Source organism: Neophocaena asiaeorientalis, unplaced genomic scaffold (assembly GCF_003031525.2).
Source record: "Neophocaena asiaeorientalis asiaeorientalis breed wild unplaced genomic scaffold, Neophocaena_asiaeorientalis_V1.1 scaffold230, whole genome shotgun sequence".
In the NCBI taxonomy this organism is placed as follows: domain Eukaryota; kingdom Metazoa; phylum Chordata; class Mammalia; order Artiodactyla; family Phocoenidae; genus Neophocaena; species Neophocaena asiaeorientalis.
In genome coordinates this window covers 7271698-7288740 of record NW_020175186.1, presented here as the reverse complement: position 1 = coordinate 7288740, position 17043 = coordinate 7271698, and the positions used below count along the sequence as shown (strand labels likewise).

The following is a 17043-nucleotide window of genomic DNA, read 5'->3' as shown; positions in this document are numbered from 1 at the left end:
TGCACAGTATACTTATTGTGCATCATTTTTTCAGCTTTATTGAGATATAATGGACATATTGTGTAAGTTTGAGGTGTACAACATATTGATTTGATACACTTATATATTGCAATATGATTACACCATAGTGTTATCTAATGCTTCCATCACATCACATAATTAACATCTTTTTGTAATGAGAACATCTATGATCTAATCTTTTAACAACTTTCAAGTAAATATTAATAATACAGTATTGTTATCTATAATCACAATGCTGTGCATTAGATGTGGTCTCTCTCTCTATATATAGACCACATCTTTTTTATCCATTCATCTGTTGATGGACACTTAGGATGCTTCCATATCTTGGCTATTACAAATAATGTTGCTATGAACTTTGGGGTGCATTTATCTTTTCAAATTAGTGTTTTCATTTTCTTCAGATATATATCCAGGAGTGGAATTGCTGGGTCATATGGTAGTTCTACTTTTAGTTTTTTGAGGAACCTTCATAACGTTTTCCACAGTGGATGCACCAATTTACAACCCACCTATAGGGTATAGGGTTACCTTTTCTCCACATCTTCCCCAACATTTGTTATTTGTGGTCTTTTTGATGATAGCCATTCTGAGAGGTGTGAGGTGATATCTTATTGTTGTTTTGATTTGCATTTCTCTAATAATTAGCAATGTTGAGTATCTTTTCATGTGTCTATTAGCCATTTGTATGTCTTCTTTGGAAAAATGCCTATTTTTTGATTGGGTTGTTTATTTTTTTGATATTGAGTTATATGAGCTGTTTATATATTTTGGATATTAACACCTTATTTGTTAGATCATTTGCAAATGCTTTCTCCCATTCAATAACTTGTCTTTTCGTTTTGTCGATAGTTTTCTTTGCTGTGCAAAAGCTTTGAAGTTTAGTTAGGTGTTTATTCTTGCTTTTGTTTCCTTTGCCTTAGGAGACAGATCCCAAAAAATTGCTATAATATATGTCAAAGAGTTCTGCCTATGTTTTTTTCTAGGAGTTTTATGGTTTCAGGTTTTACATTTAAGTATTTTATCCATTTTGATTTTATTTTTGTATATGGTATGAGAAAATTTATTCTTTTACATGTAGCTGTCCAGTTTGAAGAGACTATCTTTTCTCCATTGTATATTCTTGCCTCCTTTGTCATAGACTAATTGAGCATAAGTGTGTGGGTTTATTTCTGGGCTCTGTACTGTTCCATTGATCTATGTGTCTGTTTTTGTGCCAGTACCATAATGTTTTGATTACTATAGATTTGTAGTACAGTCTGAAGTCAGGGAGCATGATTCCTCCAGCTTCATTCTTCTTTCTCAAGATTGTTTTGGCTACTCAGAGTCTTTTGTGTTTCCATACAGATTTTAAAATTATTTGTTCTAGTTCTGTGAAAAATGCCATTGGTATTGTGATAGGGATTGCACTGACTCTGTAGATTGCTTTGGGTAATATGGTCATTTTAACAATATTAATTCTTTCAGTCCAAGAACATGGTATATCATTCCATCTGTTTGTGTTGTGTTCGGTTTCTTTCATCAGAGTCTTATAGTTTTCCGAGTATAGGTCTTTTATATCCTTCATCAAAGGAATTCATTTTGGTTTTGTAATAACAAAACAATAACATAATAATTGGTTTCTTTAGTAAAAATAAAAAGGATAGTCAAAACTACCTATGGTAAAGACTAACAACTCTCTATGGGACTGATTTTTTTTCTGTTAACTCGTAGTATTGAAAAAGTAAAGATGAACACAAACTCATCTCATTTGGATGTAGTGTTCTACTAAATAAGATGAGAAGGCTGTATTATTTACTGGGAAAAAGGTAGAACAGTTTCTGCCTTTTTCAGAGAGCTGTTGAGGGGATAAGATAATAGATTGAAAGTGTTTTCAAAAGTTGTAAAAGACTAATAGCCTAAGAGATTATATATTTTTTTCTTATAAGGACATAATGAGAATTTATAAGAATAGTTTCTTAATTTTTACAAGAGATCTAAGTGATCTATGAAAATCTGATAAAATTATGATCCTTTGACTCAGAAAAATGTGCGCACATACTACACACATAAATACACCCAGACTTTTACATATACTTTCAGGGTATTCATGTAATTCTCAAGGTCAAATCACTGGACCTAGAAGTCCATGAAAGAGATAGTAAGATTCTTTGGTTTTACAATATAATGACTAGAGTCTGATATCAACAGGCTAATACTATAGCCCTGTATCAACATTATCAATATGGAAAGCACTCAGTGCTATCTACTTATATTAGATTCAAGAAAAATGTTTTGTGAGAAGATGATTGGATCAAATTGTTTCAGGTCCTGACTAAAAGAATCTAGTAAAAAGTGGACTCTCATCAGAGACAGAGGCTGAGGGATTACTTTAACCAAATACTTGAGGACCTACCTGTTGCTTCAGGTGCTGGAATATTTTATTTGACCTTCACTTATCCATTCTCCAATGCTCTTCCTTTATTTCTGTAGAGCTGAGTGTCTGACATATCATTCTCCTTCTCTCTGGAGAACTTCTTAACATTCCTTGCAAGGCAGACTACTTGCAGCAAATCCCCTCAAATTTTGTTTGTCTGAGAAAGTCTTTATTTCTCCTTAATTTTTGAAAGAAATTTTGCATTCTGTAGAATTTTAGTGTTTTTTTTCTTTTCAACCCCTTAAATATTTCACCCTAATCTCTTGCTTTCATGGGTTCTGAGGAGTAGTTACATGTAATTCTTATCCTTACTGTTCTATACATAAGTTGTTTCCTTCCTCTGGCTTCTTTCAAGATTTTTTCTTTTTCTTTGATTTTCTGAAGTTTGAATATGATATGACTGTGTGTCGTTTTTTGATATTTACCCTGCTTGGTGTTCTTTGAGCTTCCTGGATTTGTGGTTTGATGTCCGACATTAATTTGGGAAAAATTCTTAGTCATTATTGCTTTAAATATTGTTTCTCTTCCTTTCTCTCTTTCTTCTCCTATTTCCATTACATATATGTTATATCTTTTGTAGTTGTATCACAGTTCTGGGATATTCTGTTCTCTTTTTATTCATTCCTTTTATTCTTTGATTAATACTCTTGGAAATTTCTATTTTCATATCCTCAAGCTCAGAGATTCTTTCCTCAGCTGTGGCCCCTCTACTAATGAGCCCATCAAACATATTATTCATTTCCATTATAGTGTTTTTTATCTCTAGTATTTATTTTTTCTTAGAATTTCCATCTCTGTGCTTATATTATCCATCTGCTCTTGCAAGTTTTCTCCTTTTTTCATTAAAGGCCTTAGCATATTAATCATAACTTTAAAAAATTCCTGGTCTGATAATTCCAACTGCCATATCTGACTCTGGTTCTGATACTTAATCAGTCCCTTAAAACTGTGTTTTTGTCTTTTAGTATGCCTTGTAACTTTCTGTTGAAAAGTGGTCATGATACACTAGGTAAAAGAAACTAGTAACTAGGCCTTTAATAATGTAGTGGTAAGATGGTGAGTGAGGAAAGGGTTCCTTAGTCTTATGATTAGGTCTCTGTCTTTTGGTGAACTTATGCCCCTGGACTGTGAACTTCACCAATACATCTCAGTTTCACTTTCTTAGGTGAGACAGGATGGCTGGAGGGGTCTGGAGCACTGTGTTTTCCTTCCCTCAGGTAGGTTAGGCTCTGATATAGCACCAACAGATTAGGCTCTGGTAACATAGTTTCCCCTGAGGGAAGGCGTTGTTAAGAACAGAATGATCTGGCACATTTTAAAATGGTTCATTTTCCCTCCCCCTGCTGGAAGAGCAGGGGATTTTTCTCTGATATTCACTACGAGAACTTGTAGAGATCCTGAAGATAAAACTCACAAAACTGTGAAGGCCTCCCTATGACTGGGGTCCCCTAGAGATTTTCCCTCTTAGATATGTCTACTCTGAGTCTCCAGCAATTTGTCAATTATAAATTAGGGTTTCCTACCCTGGTACTGGTCCTGTGGAAGTTTCTGCTTTGATAAGTTGTGATTTTCTGTACTTGCTTTTTTGTCTGTAGAGTTTGTCACAGCAGTTTACCCCGTGACCTCACTTGTTTGATGGATCTAGGAAGTGTTGTTGATTTTTCAGTTTATTTTACTTTTTACTTGTTGTAAAGAGAGCAAGGGCTTTGAAGCTCCTTGCATGCTGGTCTGAAAACTGAAAGTTCCCCGCTGGGTTGTTTTAAATTGGTGAATGGACTGATCCTGGTAGAGAATGAAAAACTTCTGAGGCTAAAATTGGGTATGTGCATAGATAAAATGTGTTATACAAGTGGAAGAGGGAAAAGAAATGAGGTCCCACCTGACACAAAAACTGAGGTTTTTCTAGATGACTGAGGTTCTGGGGTTGTGACCTAGGATGTAAAATGGAGAGTACTAGTATGCCCTAGCTTCAATCATTTATTCCACATACTTAGGCACTGGGGATATACTAATGAAAATATCTCTATCTAAAGAGTGTATAATCTATTGGACACTGTTGGTTGGCTACTCAGCTTCTAGACTCATGGCGTTCATCTATTTCTTCAGAGATACCATATTGCCTTCCATATCAGAGCACTTACTCTTTTTGGTCTGCCTGCTGTGCTCTCCTTGCCTGCTTTTCTCCTTCACCTAGACAAGTCTCTCCTATCTAGAGCAGACACTGGTGGTTGCCTGCACATCATCTAACCTTAATCTTCATCCTGATGTTTTAGTTATTTGCTCTCCTCCACACAACCACCTGCACCAGTGATAGAGACTACCTCCCCTGTCCAAGGGCAGATCCTGATTCATCTAAGTTAAACATGGAAATCTCATTTTCTTTTTCAGTCACTAGCTTATGAGAGTGTATTTGACACAATTGTGGTTGAGAAGGCATGAGAGGAAGCCTGTAGGAGGGGTTCTAGGAAAAGTTTCTCTGCTTCCAAGAAAGAGAGCTTTCTAGGAATGTTTCTCTGCTTCCAAGAAAAATATCAGACTTTTTATTCCTTTTCACACAGCCATGTCTTGATGTGATGCCTGGAACTTCTGTAGCCATTTTACCAACTTGAGGATGAAGCACACATATGAAGTAAGGCAGAAGCAAGAGAGATACAGAGGAGTGGGACTGACGAAATGTGATGTGGGGAGACTGCCTCATTCCTGGACTTCAAGTTTTGTGAGATAAAAAATTTCTTTATTGTTAGATTAAGAGTTTCTGTTGATGTCAAAAGTACCATTATATATATCATTCTTCATCAAACAACTCAAAAGTCAATTCCTCAAGGAAGGCTGAGCCCCACTCCCTTCCAATTAGTCCTATTCTCTTATTTTATGCTTTTGTAACTTCTTAGACTTTTCATCTATAGCATTTACCACAATTTGTAATTAATTATTTCTGTGATTACTTGATCAATGCCTGATATTACCACTAGACCATTAGCTCTACGAGGGCCCTTATGTCTGTCTTCCTCACCACTGTGTTACCAATGCCTTGAATAGTGTCTGGCACATAGTAGGTGCTCATGAATATTAATAGAATAAATAGATGAATATACAAACATTTATTTAAAGCTCACTGGGAGCCAGAGGAAAGGGTGCTTAAGCCTGACTTGGAGAATCAGGGAAGGATTCACAAGAGAGGTGAAAGGAGGAAGACGAGTTTTCCTGGCATAAAAGGTGGTAGGGAAGAATAGTCCAGACAGTTGGAAAAGTATGTGCAGAGACACAGAGGTATGTTCTAAGCCATTTAGTCTGAACAGATCACATTTTCATTGCAAGAACTTTTGGTTCAAATCTATCCTCAAAATGATATTTAACATAAAAGGGTATTTTTGTTCATAAAGTGTCTCCTGTTTCCTAGCTTAAATTCTGAACAGAGAAATTACCCTCAGTGTCACTCAGCTTTTCCATGGATTTCCTTCTTTTGCATAAATTCCCTCTAATGAAACTCATTTATTTACCTTTTAATGGTCCATTAGGGGGAGAAATAGAGAACAACAAAGATACCTTGTGACATGTCATTCTGGTGACCTGTGAAGTTATTCTGATTAACCAGCCAAGAAGCTAATATTCTGCAATTCAAATCGGAGAAATAGAACAGACAGTAAGAGTCCGCGCTGCCAAATAGGGGTAAATTCTAATCCAAGTTGCATCAGATCTATTATGAGTTTGGAGGAAAGTCAAATCTTTAGACTATTATATCCAGGAAACCTAATCATCTTCAGTCAGCACCAGCTGCCGTAGCCCATAATATGTCATGTCCTATATAATACTTCAGAAATTGTTGCAATGGCATCCAATCCTTTTGTCCCTTCTTTCCAGGGCAGAAATAATTTTTTAGCAGAGAAGGAAGCAGCCAGTCCACGGGGCGCTGGTTTGGAATGTTGTAATCTAGTGACTAAATACGATATGTAAGAGGTCTAGCTGATTTTGAATGTAAGCCACCGCTGATATGTTCAGGGTGTAACTGATTCCACAAACTAGGCCAATATCATTAGTTTATCATCATATCATGAGGCTTGTAATCTTGGTCATGATCACTAAATGTGTCCAGGAAAACAAGTAATGATTTCTTCCATCATTTATATACTTTCCACATGCAGATCTCCAATCCAGGTCTCTGTCCTGAGCTGTATGTATATATAGAGCCAACTGCCAAATGGACTAGTCCAAGGACAATTCAAGTTCAGTCTGTTCAAAACTGGATTCGTTGTCTTGCCCACAAGCTTTCTTCTGCTCTTGTGGCTTCTCTTCCTAAGCATGGAATCACTGTTAATCCATTTTTCTTAACTAGAAATACAGCAGGCATCCTGGACATCTCATTCATTTTCTACATGCCGAGAGGCACCAAGTTCTCTAGATTCAGCCTTCTAAGTATCTCTCTATTCCCTCTCCCAGCATTCTGATTCAATCTTTCTTAACCTCTCATCTGGCTTCTTACAGTAAGTAGATTTATAACCTCATAAGTGGATGTACAGCTTCTAGCCTTGCTCATTTACAATTTCCTCCACAATGTAGCCAGGCAGATCTTTTTTTTTTTTTTTTTTTTTTTTTTTTTTTTTTTTTGCCGTACACAGGCCTCTCACTGTTGTGGCCTCTCTCGCTGCGGAGCACAGGCTCCGGACGCGCAGGCTCAGCGGCCATGGCTCACGGGCCCAGCCGCTCCGCGGCATGTGGGATCTTCCCGGACCGAGACACGAACCCGTGTCCCCTGCATCGGCAGGCGGACTCTCAACCACTGCGCCACCAGGGAAGTCCCAGCCAGGCAGATCTTTAAAAAAAATGAATATCTGACCAAGGCACTTTATTGTTTAAAAACCTTTAAATGGCTCCTCATTGCTTTCAAGATAACATGTCAGCTCTTTAGTGCAACATACATTTTGACATTTCATGACTTGGTCCCTATCTCCGTCTCCGGCATCATATATCTCTTTCCATCCTTATCTACCCTTTCCCTCTACAACCTCTGTTATTATAACTAATTATAGTTAACATCTATTGAGTGCTTACCCTCAGCTAGGAGCCATGCTAAGTACTTTACATTAATATTTTCCAAACTTCTCTGCTGATGCCTATCACCTGGGATCTTTGCTCAAAATACAGTTCCTACTTCTTAGCCCAGATCTACTGAGTCCTAGTCTTCAGGGACCGAGTCTGGGAAGTTGTATTAAACACACACACACACACACACATACACACACACACGACTCTTATCATCTGAGAAGTTTGGGAAAACACTGCTCTACATGAACTTTTACTTAATCCACATAAAAATATAATGAGATAAGAACTATTATTAGTCTCATTTATAGACAGAAATCTGAGGCTTAAGGGAAGAAGTTATTTGTCCAAAGACACATAGTTAACTGATTATCATTATTACAATTTGAACCTAGGCATCCAATCCCAGGATTTACAGCTCTGCTATGCTCTACTCTCTCAGTGCCTGCACTGTGATCACTTTCAATTCTCTGTGCTTCCTCTGCCCTTTGACTTGGAAAGTCATTTTCCCATCTTTGCCAGGAAAACCACTGTTAACACTCATTCAATTTACACTGAACCTTTCATTAACCTCCCCAGTATTGGTTGCCTTCCTATGAACTGTTCTGTTAACATAACACATCGTCATCTACATCCTTATCTGTTCCTCTACCAGACTATAAGCAGGCACATCCCAAGTCCTTCTATGTCCTTAGTCTATCACTGTGCCTGATATATACCAGGTATGTGATTAAATATCTGTCAAATGAATAAAAGTCTAACAAGTCACTTTAGTGTTGCAAGTGCTTGTGGTTTAGATGCTGTAAATGGATGGAGCTAGGGTTAGTCCAGAAACTTATTTGTTTTCAGGTATTGAATGCAGCCTCTTCAAATCAAGCCATGCCCCCATTGAACTTACCTGTTTTCATTCTAGGAGTCTCTTAGGAGAGGTGAGACTGAGAACCCAACCCATTTCATTTGAAGTATAGAGGAATCAAACATGTGTGGTGTACTACAGTAGCCCCAGGCAAGACCAGATAATGGGAAAGGACAAAGAAGGCCCCAGAAAGTGGCAGTGTTCCAAGAGAAAGAGGAGCCTGGGCAGGCAATGTGGACTTACTACCAGAGTTCAGAAAATAGAGGGGTGTGCTGACATAGGCCTAAGACACTTTTGATCCAGACTTCCAGTGTCATGGGCACACTATGAGTGTGAAACAAAAGTTAAAGCATGGATGGAAGTAGCGTTTTCACTCGGTCTTAAGGTGACAGGTAGAGCTCTACAGCGGTGGCAGTGATTAAGACTTTTGAAATAGGAGGCTTGGTTAGGTCCCAAAGTGTACGGACTAAAAATCTATGTACTACCAGGATTTCAGCAAATGGAAGTGCTGAGACTCCCCTTTTCGGCAGAGGTAGGGAAGGGACTGGGCACAACCAGAGTGGAACTTTCATGGCTGGTGGTGACACCTGTGTTCCATCACTGGAAGCAAGGCAGTGGCCATATAAGAAGCCAAGACCAGCAAGTCAAGCTGTCCAGAGGTTAACAAACATCATGTCCACTTATGAGTGTTGCATGCATCTTGGTTCTACCTTTTCTAGTTATTAGTTGAAGGCAAGGAGTGAGGAGAACTGATCCACGGACAGGGGTAAGCTATGCTGGCAGTCCTTGGGAGTATATATTTGGGGCAAGAGCAACTTGGTGGGGGATGGAACTAGATTTTCTTTTCATTTGGCATATTCTTGGGTTTGGTATCATAATTTAGGTATTAAAAGAAATGCTGAGATCACCAGGTTGGTGAGGTCTGGAAATTGGGGTCATGTAATTCTGTAATAAGAGTAAACAAAAGAGATCTTTGAAAATATGAAGCCTCTTCCCACGCATGCTAAAGACAGTCATATGCAGTCACGAAAAATGAGACCCTCCAGGCAACAGAGCAGAAACATGTTTTGAGACGTCTTATTTGAAACGCAACCTTTATTTGAAACAAAAGCTTTATTTAAAAGAAGCCTTACTTGAAGAAAAACTTTGATACAAAACTATTTGAAGGCATTCTGGAGACTTTCACAGATGGGCAAAAGAAATTACATCATACATGCAATTGGACAGAAGAGATGCTTTATTTGAAAAAGAGAGAGCATGGCTACAACATCTAAAAAGTTGGCAGTGTATATGACTACAAAAGAGAACTCTTGTGTTAAAGAAATTAATGTGTTACAGACATGGCTCATGGCCTGTGAAGACAAATAACCTTGCCATATCTTATAAAATACACTCACTGGAATCTTATCGACAGGAGATTCAGTTTCTATTCCGGACACTCTGCCTTAAGATACGAAGCCTTGACATGACCACATCCCAGTCGGCATAAGCTCCTTCTAGATGGCGGGATATCTCAGTTCCTGCTTCATAGCTCCGTCGGCCATGAAGTAAGCGCCAGTTATCAAAGGTAATCACATCACCTAGACAAAAGATTTTGTTCAATATGAATATAATTCTATGTGTAAATGATTTGCTGAGCTAGAAAATGTAAACTGCAAAACAGCATTGCTACTTGGTTCACATCAAGGCGCAATATGTTTATTTCTTTACATGAAACTGCTCATTTGCTTTTTCATACAAATCAGGCCCACTGAATGGAGACTGCTTTAGAACTTTTGACATTTGAACTACATAGCTTGGGGGGCCCTTGTAGACACTTTTATAATTCTTACTTAAAGTATTGTCTCTGTATAAAACCTTTGAATTGTTCTTCCTGATGGTTACTTATCTCTTACTCAGAAGTGTTTTTTTAAAATTGAAGTATAGTTGATTTATAATATTGTGTTAATTTCTGCTGTACAGCAAAGTGATTCAGTTATATATATACGCTTTTTTATATTCTTTTCCATTATGGTTTATTACAGGATATTGAATATAATTCCCTGTGATATATAGTAAGACCTTATTGTTCATCCATTCTATATATAATAGCTTTCATCTGCTAACCCCAAATGTCCAATCCATCCCTTTCCCCAACCTTCTCCCCATTTACAACCACAAGTCTGTTCTCTATGTCTGTGAGTCTGTTTCATTTGTGTCATAATTTAGATTCCACATATAAGTGGTATCATATGGTATTTGTTTTTCTCCTCCTGACTTAAGAAGTATTTATTTCTACTTTAACAGCTTCAAACAATTATAAGGGTAGTGACATTCTTGGTTTGTCTTTCATGTTCCTAGTATTTTATGTACATAATTTCTATGCCTCATAAAAATCTTGAAAGGAGAGTATTATCTCATATTTTCATACATGAGAAAACTGAAGCTCTGAGCAGTTGAGGCACTTGCCAGGAGATACACTGCCATTGAATGCTGAAGCTTGAATTCCAACTCCTATTTTGGGGGTATTTTTCTCTCACGGTATTTCCATTTTACATGTTGCTGCTCTTAAACTCAACTTGGTGTTGACTTCATAGCAGCGGATTTATGGAGATTTCTAGTATTACCTTATTATACCAAAGATCAATTCAAAAAATAATCACACATGAAAAGTATCTTCCACTTGACCCAATCAGCAGGAGGGAGAAATTATGCTTTTTATTTTAGATATCAAAAGCCTCAAGTTTGATGTCACTTTATTGAGTAGAGATGGTCCAGACAAACCATAGTGCTTTCTGCTCCTTTATCCAAGTGGCTGGAATACTTCAAGTACTACTTTATTTCAGGTAGCACCATGTTTGGCAGATCAGATAAGCGTAATGAGTAAACCCTACTCATGTACTTTAGAGTGAGGCTCATGGAGATAATTTTATTTATTTACCAAGATAGAAAAATTAAGTACAGGTTTCAGTTTGTATTGATTGGCTATCAAAATAGAAAATATAAGTCATCAGTCTTCATATCAGACATGAGATTTTATTTGGTCTGTAGCTTGTCTTTCAATATTTATTCTTTAGGTTAGAGGTTATTAAATTTTGGTGTGCTTAAGGATTACCTAGGGACTTAGTAAAATGAGTATTTTAAAGTCTGGAGAGTCAATTTAGAGGAAGGGTAGGGGCCAGGAGTCTGCTATTTAAGCAAGCTGGCTGCTCACCAAGACTCTGTTGTTAGTGTTCCACATGCCATGTTTGAGAAACACTGCTCTAGATATTGTGCTAAATGGTTAAGGTTGAAGAAAATCCATTCTTTCAGTTGTCTGAGAAAATGTGTTCACTGACCTGGATTCATCTTGAAAGTAAACTTGAATTCTTTACAATTCATGAGGTCAACAAACTCCTTCAGAGCAGCATAAAAAGGCTGAACTCTTTCAACAGGTACGTCAAATATTGTGTCTCTAGTTGCATTATTGAAGTTGATGCGAACCACTTGGCCTTTATCGTCTAATCTATTTTTCAAAGAGCAAAAGTTAAAATATAGAAGTCATGAAGTATCTATTTACATTTGTAAGGGTCATTTTATCTTGGAAGATATTTCTGAAATACAATATTAAAGAATCCAAACACATGTACAGAAGATATTAAGGTTATCTGTGGTACAATGTACTCATTTGTTTTTTTCACATATTCATTTAGCAAGAATTTTTTGAAATCTTACTACATAAGTGCCAGAATTGATTCAAATTAATTTAAAATAAATGTTTCTGAGAAATTCCAGTTAAAATTTGTTTAGGAAAATAAATTCATTCTTTATTCTTTAAAACAGCAGCTTTTACATATTAAACTATTTTTCTGTTACAGTTCATAGGTCAATCACTTTATATGTTTCATCTATGGAAGTTTTAAATATGATTTTACTGGAACAATATTGGGAAGAAAAATTGTTTTTTAAAAATTGGAAATACTCTGTTCTATTTCAATCCCTAGTTTATAGATGGGGAAACTGAGGCACAGAGAAAGAAGAGTCTAACCTGAGGCACATTCTTTGGATCTTTCCATCTATACTATGTATCTTAGTATATAGGCTTCTAGAAGACTGATACTGAATATCATTTAACGTTGTATTCCCAGCAATTAACATAGATCCTGGATATAACAGGCAGTTATTAAATATTTGTTGCATATGTAACTTTGTATATATTTTTTCAGTACATTTAGAGAGTACCAAGGTCTTTTTAGTACCTTGGGAGATCCTAATATTGTGATCGCTATATTCTTTCTTAGAATATAAATCATGATCATGACAATGTAACATAATACTGTTTTCAATGTAACAAATGATAACATTATTTCTAAATTTAAGTTTGCTGGTTATAATTAGCAAGGCATGACCATTTAGACACAGAGACAAAAGGAAGAGACAAATTTTTTTTTAAGCTTATGCGGAAGGTGAACTTTTCTCCAGTTCTAAAACATCAACCAACTTTACCTTTTCTTTAGGTACAGGAGTGATGGATAAAAACTGAAGGTGGAGAGAGTCATGGACATATACACACTAACAAACGTAGTAGGTAGATGGCTGGGGGGAAGCAGCCGCAAGGCACAGTAAAAAAAAATTTAAAAAAAAAAAAAAAAAAAAAAAAACTGAAGGTGGGCAAGGATGGTGACAAAGTGCCAAGAATTACTCCTGGGCCAGCTTAGGAGGTGGTAATGTGAACCAACAGCTGACTGATGGGTCAAACCGAACAGAATGTCACATGTTCCAGGGGTTGGTGACACTGATTTGGGGTCTAGATTACACTTAGCTGGCTGCTCACACAGAGTGAACCATTATCAACAAGATAGGTTATGGGAGGAAGGATGCAATGGCCTGTGGTATACAAAGTATGGCTATCTGGGTCCCTGTGCTTTGTGCCTCAGATTAATAGTCAATCCTCTGAACCAATGGCAAGTGTAATGATAAACTCTAAGAAATAGTGACTAGCAGCAACTCTTTGCATATTGAATAGTGACTGAAAACTACCTATTGAACCATATAGGGAAAGAATGTAAGAAAGGAACAGGTTTTCAAAAAAGGCTCTTAGAACTTGAATTTATATATATTGATAAAATACAAATATGACTGAATAGGCAGTGAAGGGCCCTTCCCTGTTGCCCCATCTTCTCCACATAGATAAAGAATGCTCTGTGGCCTGCAGGTTGTGGCTTTATGAACAAAGAATCAAGGAAGAGGTCAGTCAGCAGAGGAGACTGTGGCCCTCTGGGTTTGAGGGGTACAAAGGACAGTGCTTGGCCTTTCAATTGCCCCATTAGTGTTCATACTGCTGGTTTCAGACCCCTTTCACAGTTTCTGAGGGCATTTTGCCTTTTCATCTTATCTTTAAAATACTAGCCTGACTGCTCCTGACCCACATTCCCTCCTCTCCCCCTGCATTATTTTCCGTACATATACCAATGACACCTTTTGTGTCATCCTCCATGATACTGACAAGTATGTCACATCTTTGAAACTTCTTGGGGTCTTCCATGCCAGCCACTCTGGTGATGTTTTTTTTTTTCCACTAACACCGTAATTCTTGCATGGGAATGGTTATGCTAGTTATGAGCTCTCTCTTTTGGAGTCCATGTATGTATCCTCACATATCTTTGAAAGGAACTTCGTGATTCATTAATCTCATGAAATCAGAATTGTGTGTCCCACGGTACATTGTATTAAGTTTTCATTTCCCAGAGTTCACACATGTGGGCAAAAAGAAGCAATTTCTCTGTGTGTGTACGTGTGTGTAACACAGCTTCTGTCTCTTTTCACCTGGTATCTACTTTCTATATGAGAAAATAAGAAACAAATTTGTTATTTAGCATTCTCAGTAATGACCTGAGGAGAAATAGAAAGTAAATTTAGTTATGAGGTCTAGAGAAGATGTTATCCTGAGGATTGAAGAATGTTAGAGGAGATGAGTGGCTGGCATCTTGAAGATCAACCTAAAATGCAAAATTGAATCTTAGTAAGCAGGATATTCTGTGTGCAAAAACAGAATGAAAGGAAGGTCTTGATGCAGGATTATATGCTGAGGAAGGGTAAAAAGCCCCCAAAGATGAGGAATAACCAGCTATGTATTAGCTATGCATAAAGGACAAGCATTTAAACAGAAACAAGCAACGTGGTGACTGCAAATTAGTAAAAGCAAAACATCATCAGTGATGCCAATAAAAGAACCCAAGGGAAAGACTGTAGAATCATCTCCTACAATCCAGGTGGATGCTGTGGATACGCCTCGTTAGTTAAAATATTATTTCTCATTGAGAGATGTGATGTGAATTTGTTGTGAGAATATCACTATGGTCTTGCCCACCACATCACATTTTATGCAAGAAAAATTTATTTCAGATTTTAAAAGCATCTCAAATCTTGAAAATGGATTATGTTCCCTCCTTGCCTTGGTCTTTAGAAACTCAGAGCGGAAATTAAAATCTATCACCAGTAAATGTGTTGGATTATGAAAATTATGGCTAGCTAAAATTTATTCTGCCCTTTCTGATCCAGACACTTTGACAGGGCTGTCTGTATATTATCTCTATAATTCCCACTACAATTGTTATGTGGTTAAGTATTAATATCACTTTTTTTTTTTTTTACTGAGAATTACTCCTTTTCGTGGCTTAGCAAGAATAAGTCACTTGACCAACAACTCACAGATAACAAGAAGAGTTGTGTTCATGTGACTGAATTTGTAACCAGTAGGATGCAACACTATAGCTTAATCTCACTATTATTTTCGTCCTAGTTACTTTGTTTTTTATTGTATTGCATGATATTTAACTTTCTCAGCAGCCTCCAAGATCTTTTTGTATTAGATAGGACATAAGCATCTCAAAAGACTTAAAAGATTTAACCACCAGGAAAATTAACCCAAACACTCAGGGGACCGAGGCCCCTGATTAACTGAAAACTCTGTTTCATCTCCTGTTGTTAAAAATACATTTTAAGTGAATTAATGTTAACCACTTGATATTCTCTATGGATATCCCTGAGACCTTGATAACGGCCAAATTCTAGAATGTTATTGCAAAAAATAACAAAAGCAAATTATGATGATAGATATTGTTAATCTCACTCAAGGAGACCTTCAAGATGGTGGAAGAGTAAGACGCAGAGATCACCTTCCTCCACACAGATACATCAGAAATACATCTACTCATGGAACAACTCCTACAGAACACCTGCTGAACACTGGCAGAAGACCTCAGACCTCCCAAAGGGCAAGAAACTCCCCACGTACCTGGGTAGGGCAAAAGAAAAAAGGAAGAACAGAGACAAAAGAATAGGGGCGTGCACCAGTGGGAGGGAGCCGTGAAGGAGGAAAGGTTTCCACACACTAGGAAGCCCCTTCGCGGGCGGAGACTGCAGGTGGCTGAGGGGGAAGCTTTGGAGCCACGGAGGAGAGCATAGCAACAGCGGTGTGGAGGGCAAAGCCAAGAGATTCCCGCACAGAGGATCAGGGCCGACCGGCACTCACCAGCCGGAGAGGCTTGTCTGCTCACCCGCCGCGGCGGGCGGCGTTGGGAGCTGAGGCTCGGGCTTCGGTCGGAGCGCAGGGATAGGACTGGGGTTGGCGGCGTGAACACAGCCTGCAGGGGGTTAGTGCACCATGGCTAGCCGGGAGGGAGTCCGGGGAGTCTGGGGAAAAGTCTGGGAAGAAGACTTTTTCTTTCCTCTTTGTTTCCCGGTGCGCGAGGAGAGGGGATTCAGAGCGCTGCTTAAAGGAGCTCCAGAGACGTGCGCGAGCCACGGCTGAAAGCATGGACCCCAGAGACGGGCATGAGACGCTAAGGCTGCTGCTGCCACCACCAAGAAGCCTGTGTGCAAGCACAGGTCACTATCCACACCGCCCATTCCGGGAGCCTGTGCAGCCCACCACTGCCAGGGTCCCGTGATCCAGGGACAGCTTCCCCGGGAGAACGCACGGCACGCCTCAGGCTGGTGCAACGTCACTCTGGCCTGTGCCGCCGCAGACTCGCCCAGCACTCCGTGCCCCTCCCTCCCTCCAGCCTGAGTGAGCCAGAGCCCCTGAATCAGCAGCTCCTTTAACCCCGTCCTATCCGAGCAAAGAACAGACGCCCTCAGGCGACCTACACGCAGAGGTGGGTCCAAATCCAAAGCTGAACCCCGGGTGCTGTGCAAACAAAGAAGAGAAAGGGAAATCTCTCCCATCAGCCTGAGGAGCAGTGGATTAAATATCCACAATCAACTTGATGTACCCTGCATCTGTGGAATACCTGAATACACAACGAATCATCCCAAATTGAGGCAGTGGACTTTGGGAGCAACAATATATATATATATTTTTTTCCTTTTTCTCTTTTTGTGAGTGTGTATGTGTATGCTTCTGTGTGTAATTTTGTCTTATAGCTTTGATTTGACCATTTGTCCTAGGCTTCTGTCTGTCCATTTTTTTTTTTAGTATAGTTTTTAGCACTTGTTATCATTGGTATATTTGTTTTTTCATTTGGTTGCTCTCTTCTTTCTTTTTTATTACTTTTAAATTATTTTATTTTTAATAATTATTTCTTAATTATTTTATTTTATTTATTTTATTCCTATGTTTCTTTCTTTTTTTCTTCCTTTTCTTCTGAGCTGAGAAGGTGGGAGAGCTGAGGTCAGGACATTGGTCCACTAGAGACCTCCTGGCTCCACGTAATATCAAACGGCAAAAGCTCTCCCAGAGATCTCCATC

The 17043-nt window shown here is 38.4% G+C and overlaps 1 protein-coding gene across 2 annotated transcripts in view; it reads right to left on the bottom strand.

Moving 5' to 3' along the window:
* Nucleotides 1-9410: 9410 nt before the first annotated feature.
* Nucleotides 9411-17043, bottom strand: part of BBOX1 (gamma-butyrobetaine hydroxylase 1) — a 75617-nt gene continuing 67984 nt past the window's right edge. For both annotated transcript variants that reach the window (XM_024764739.1, XM_024764740.1), the window contains exons 8-9: nt 11651-11817; nt 9411-9913 (exon numbers count right to left, since the gene is read on the bottom strand). In XM_024764739.1, coding sequence (XP_024620507.1) covers nt 9753-9913; nt 11651-11817 — 328 coding nt within the window. In that variant the 3' untranslated portion in view covers nt 9411-9752. The remainder of the gene's footprint in view (nt 9914-11650; nt 11818-17043) is intronic.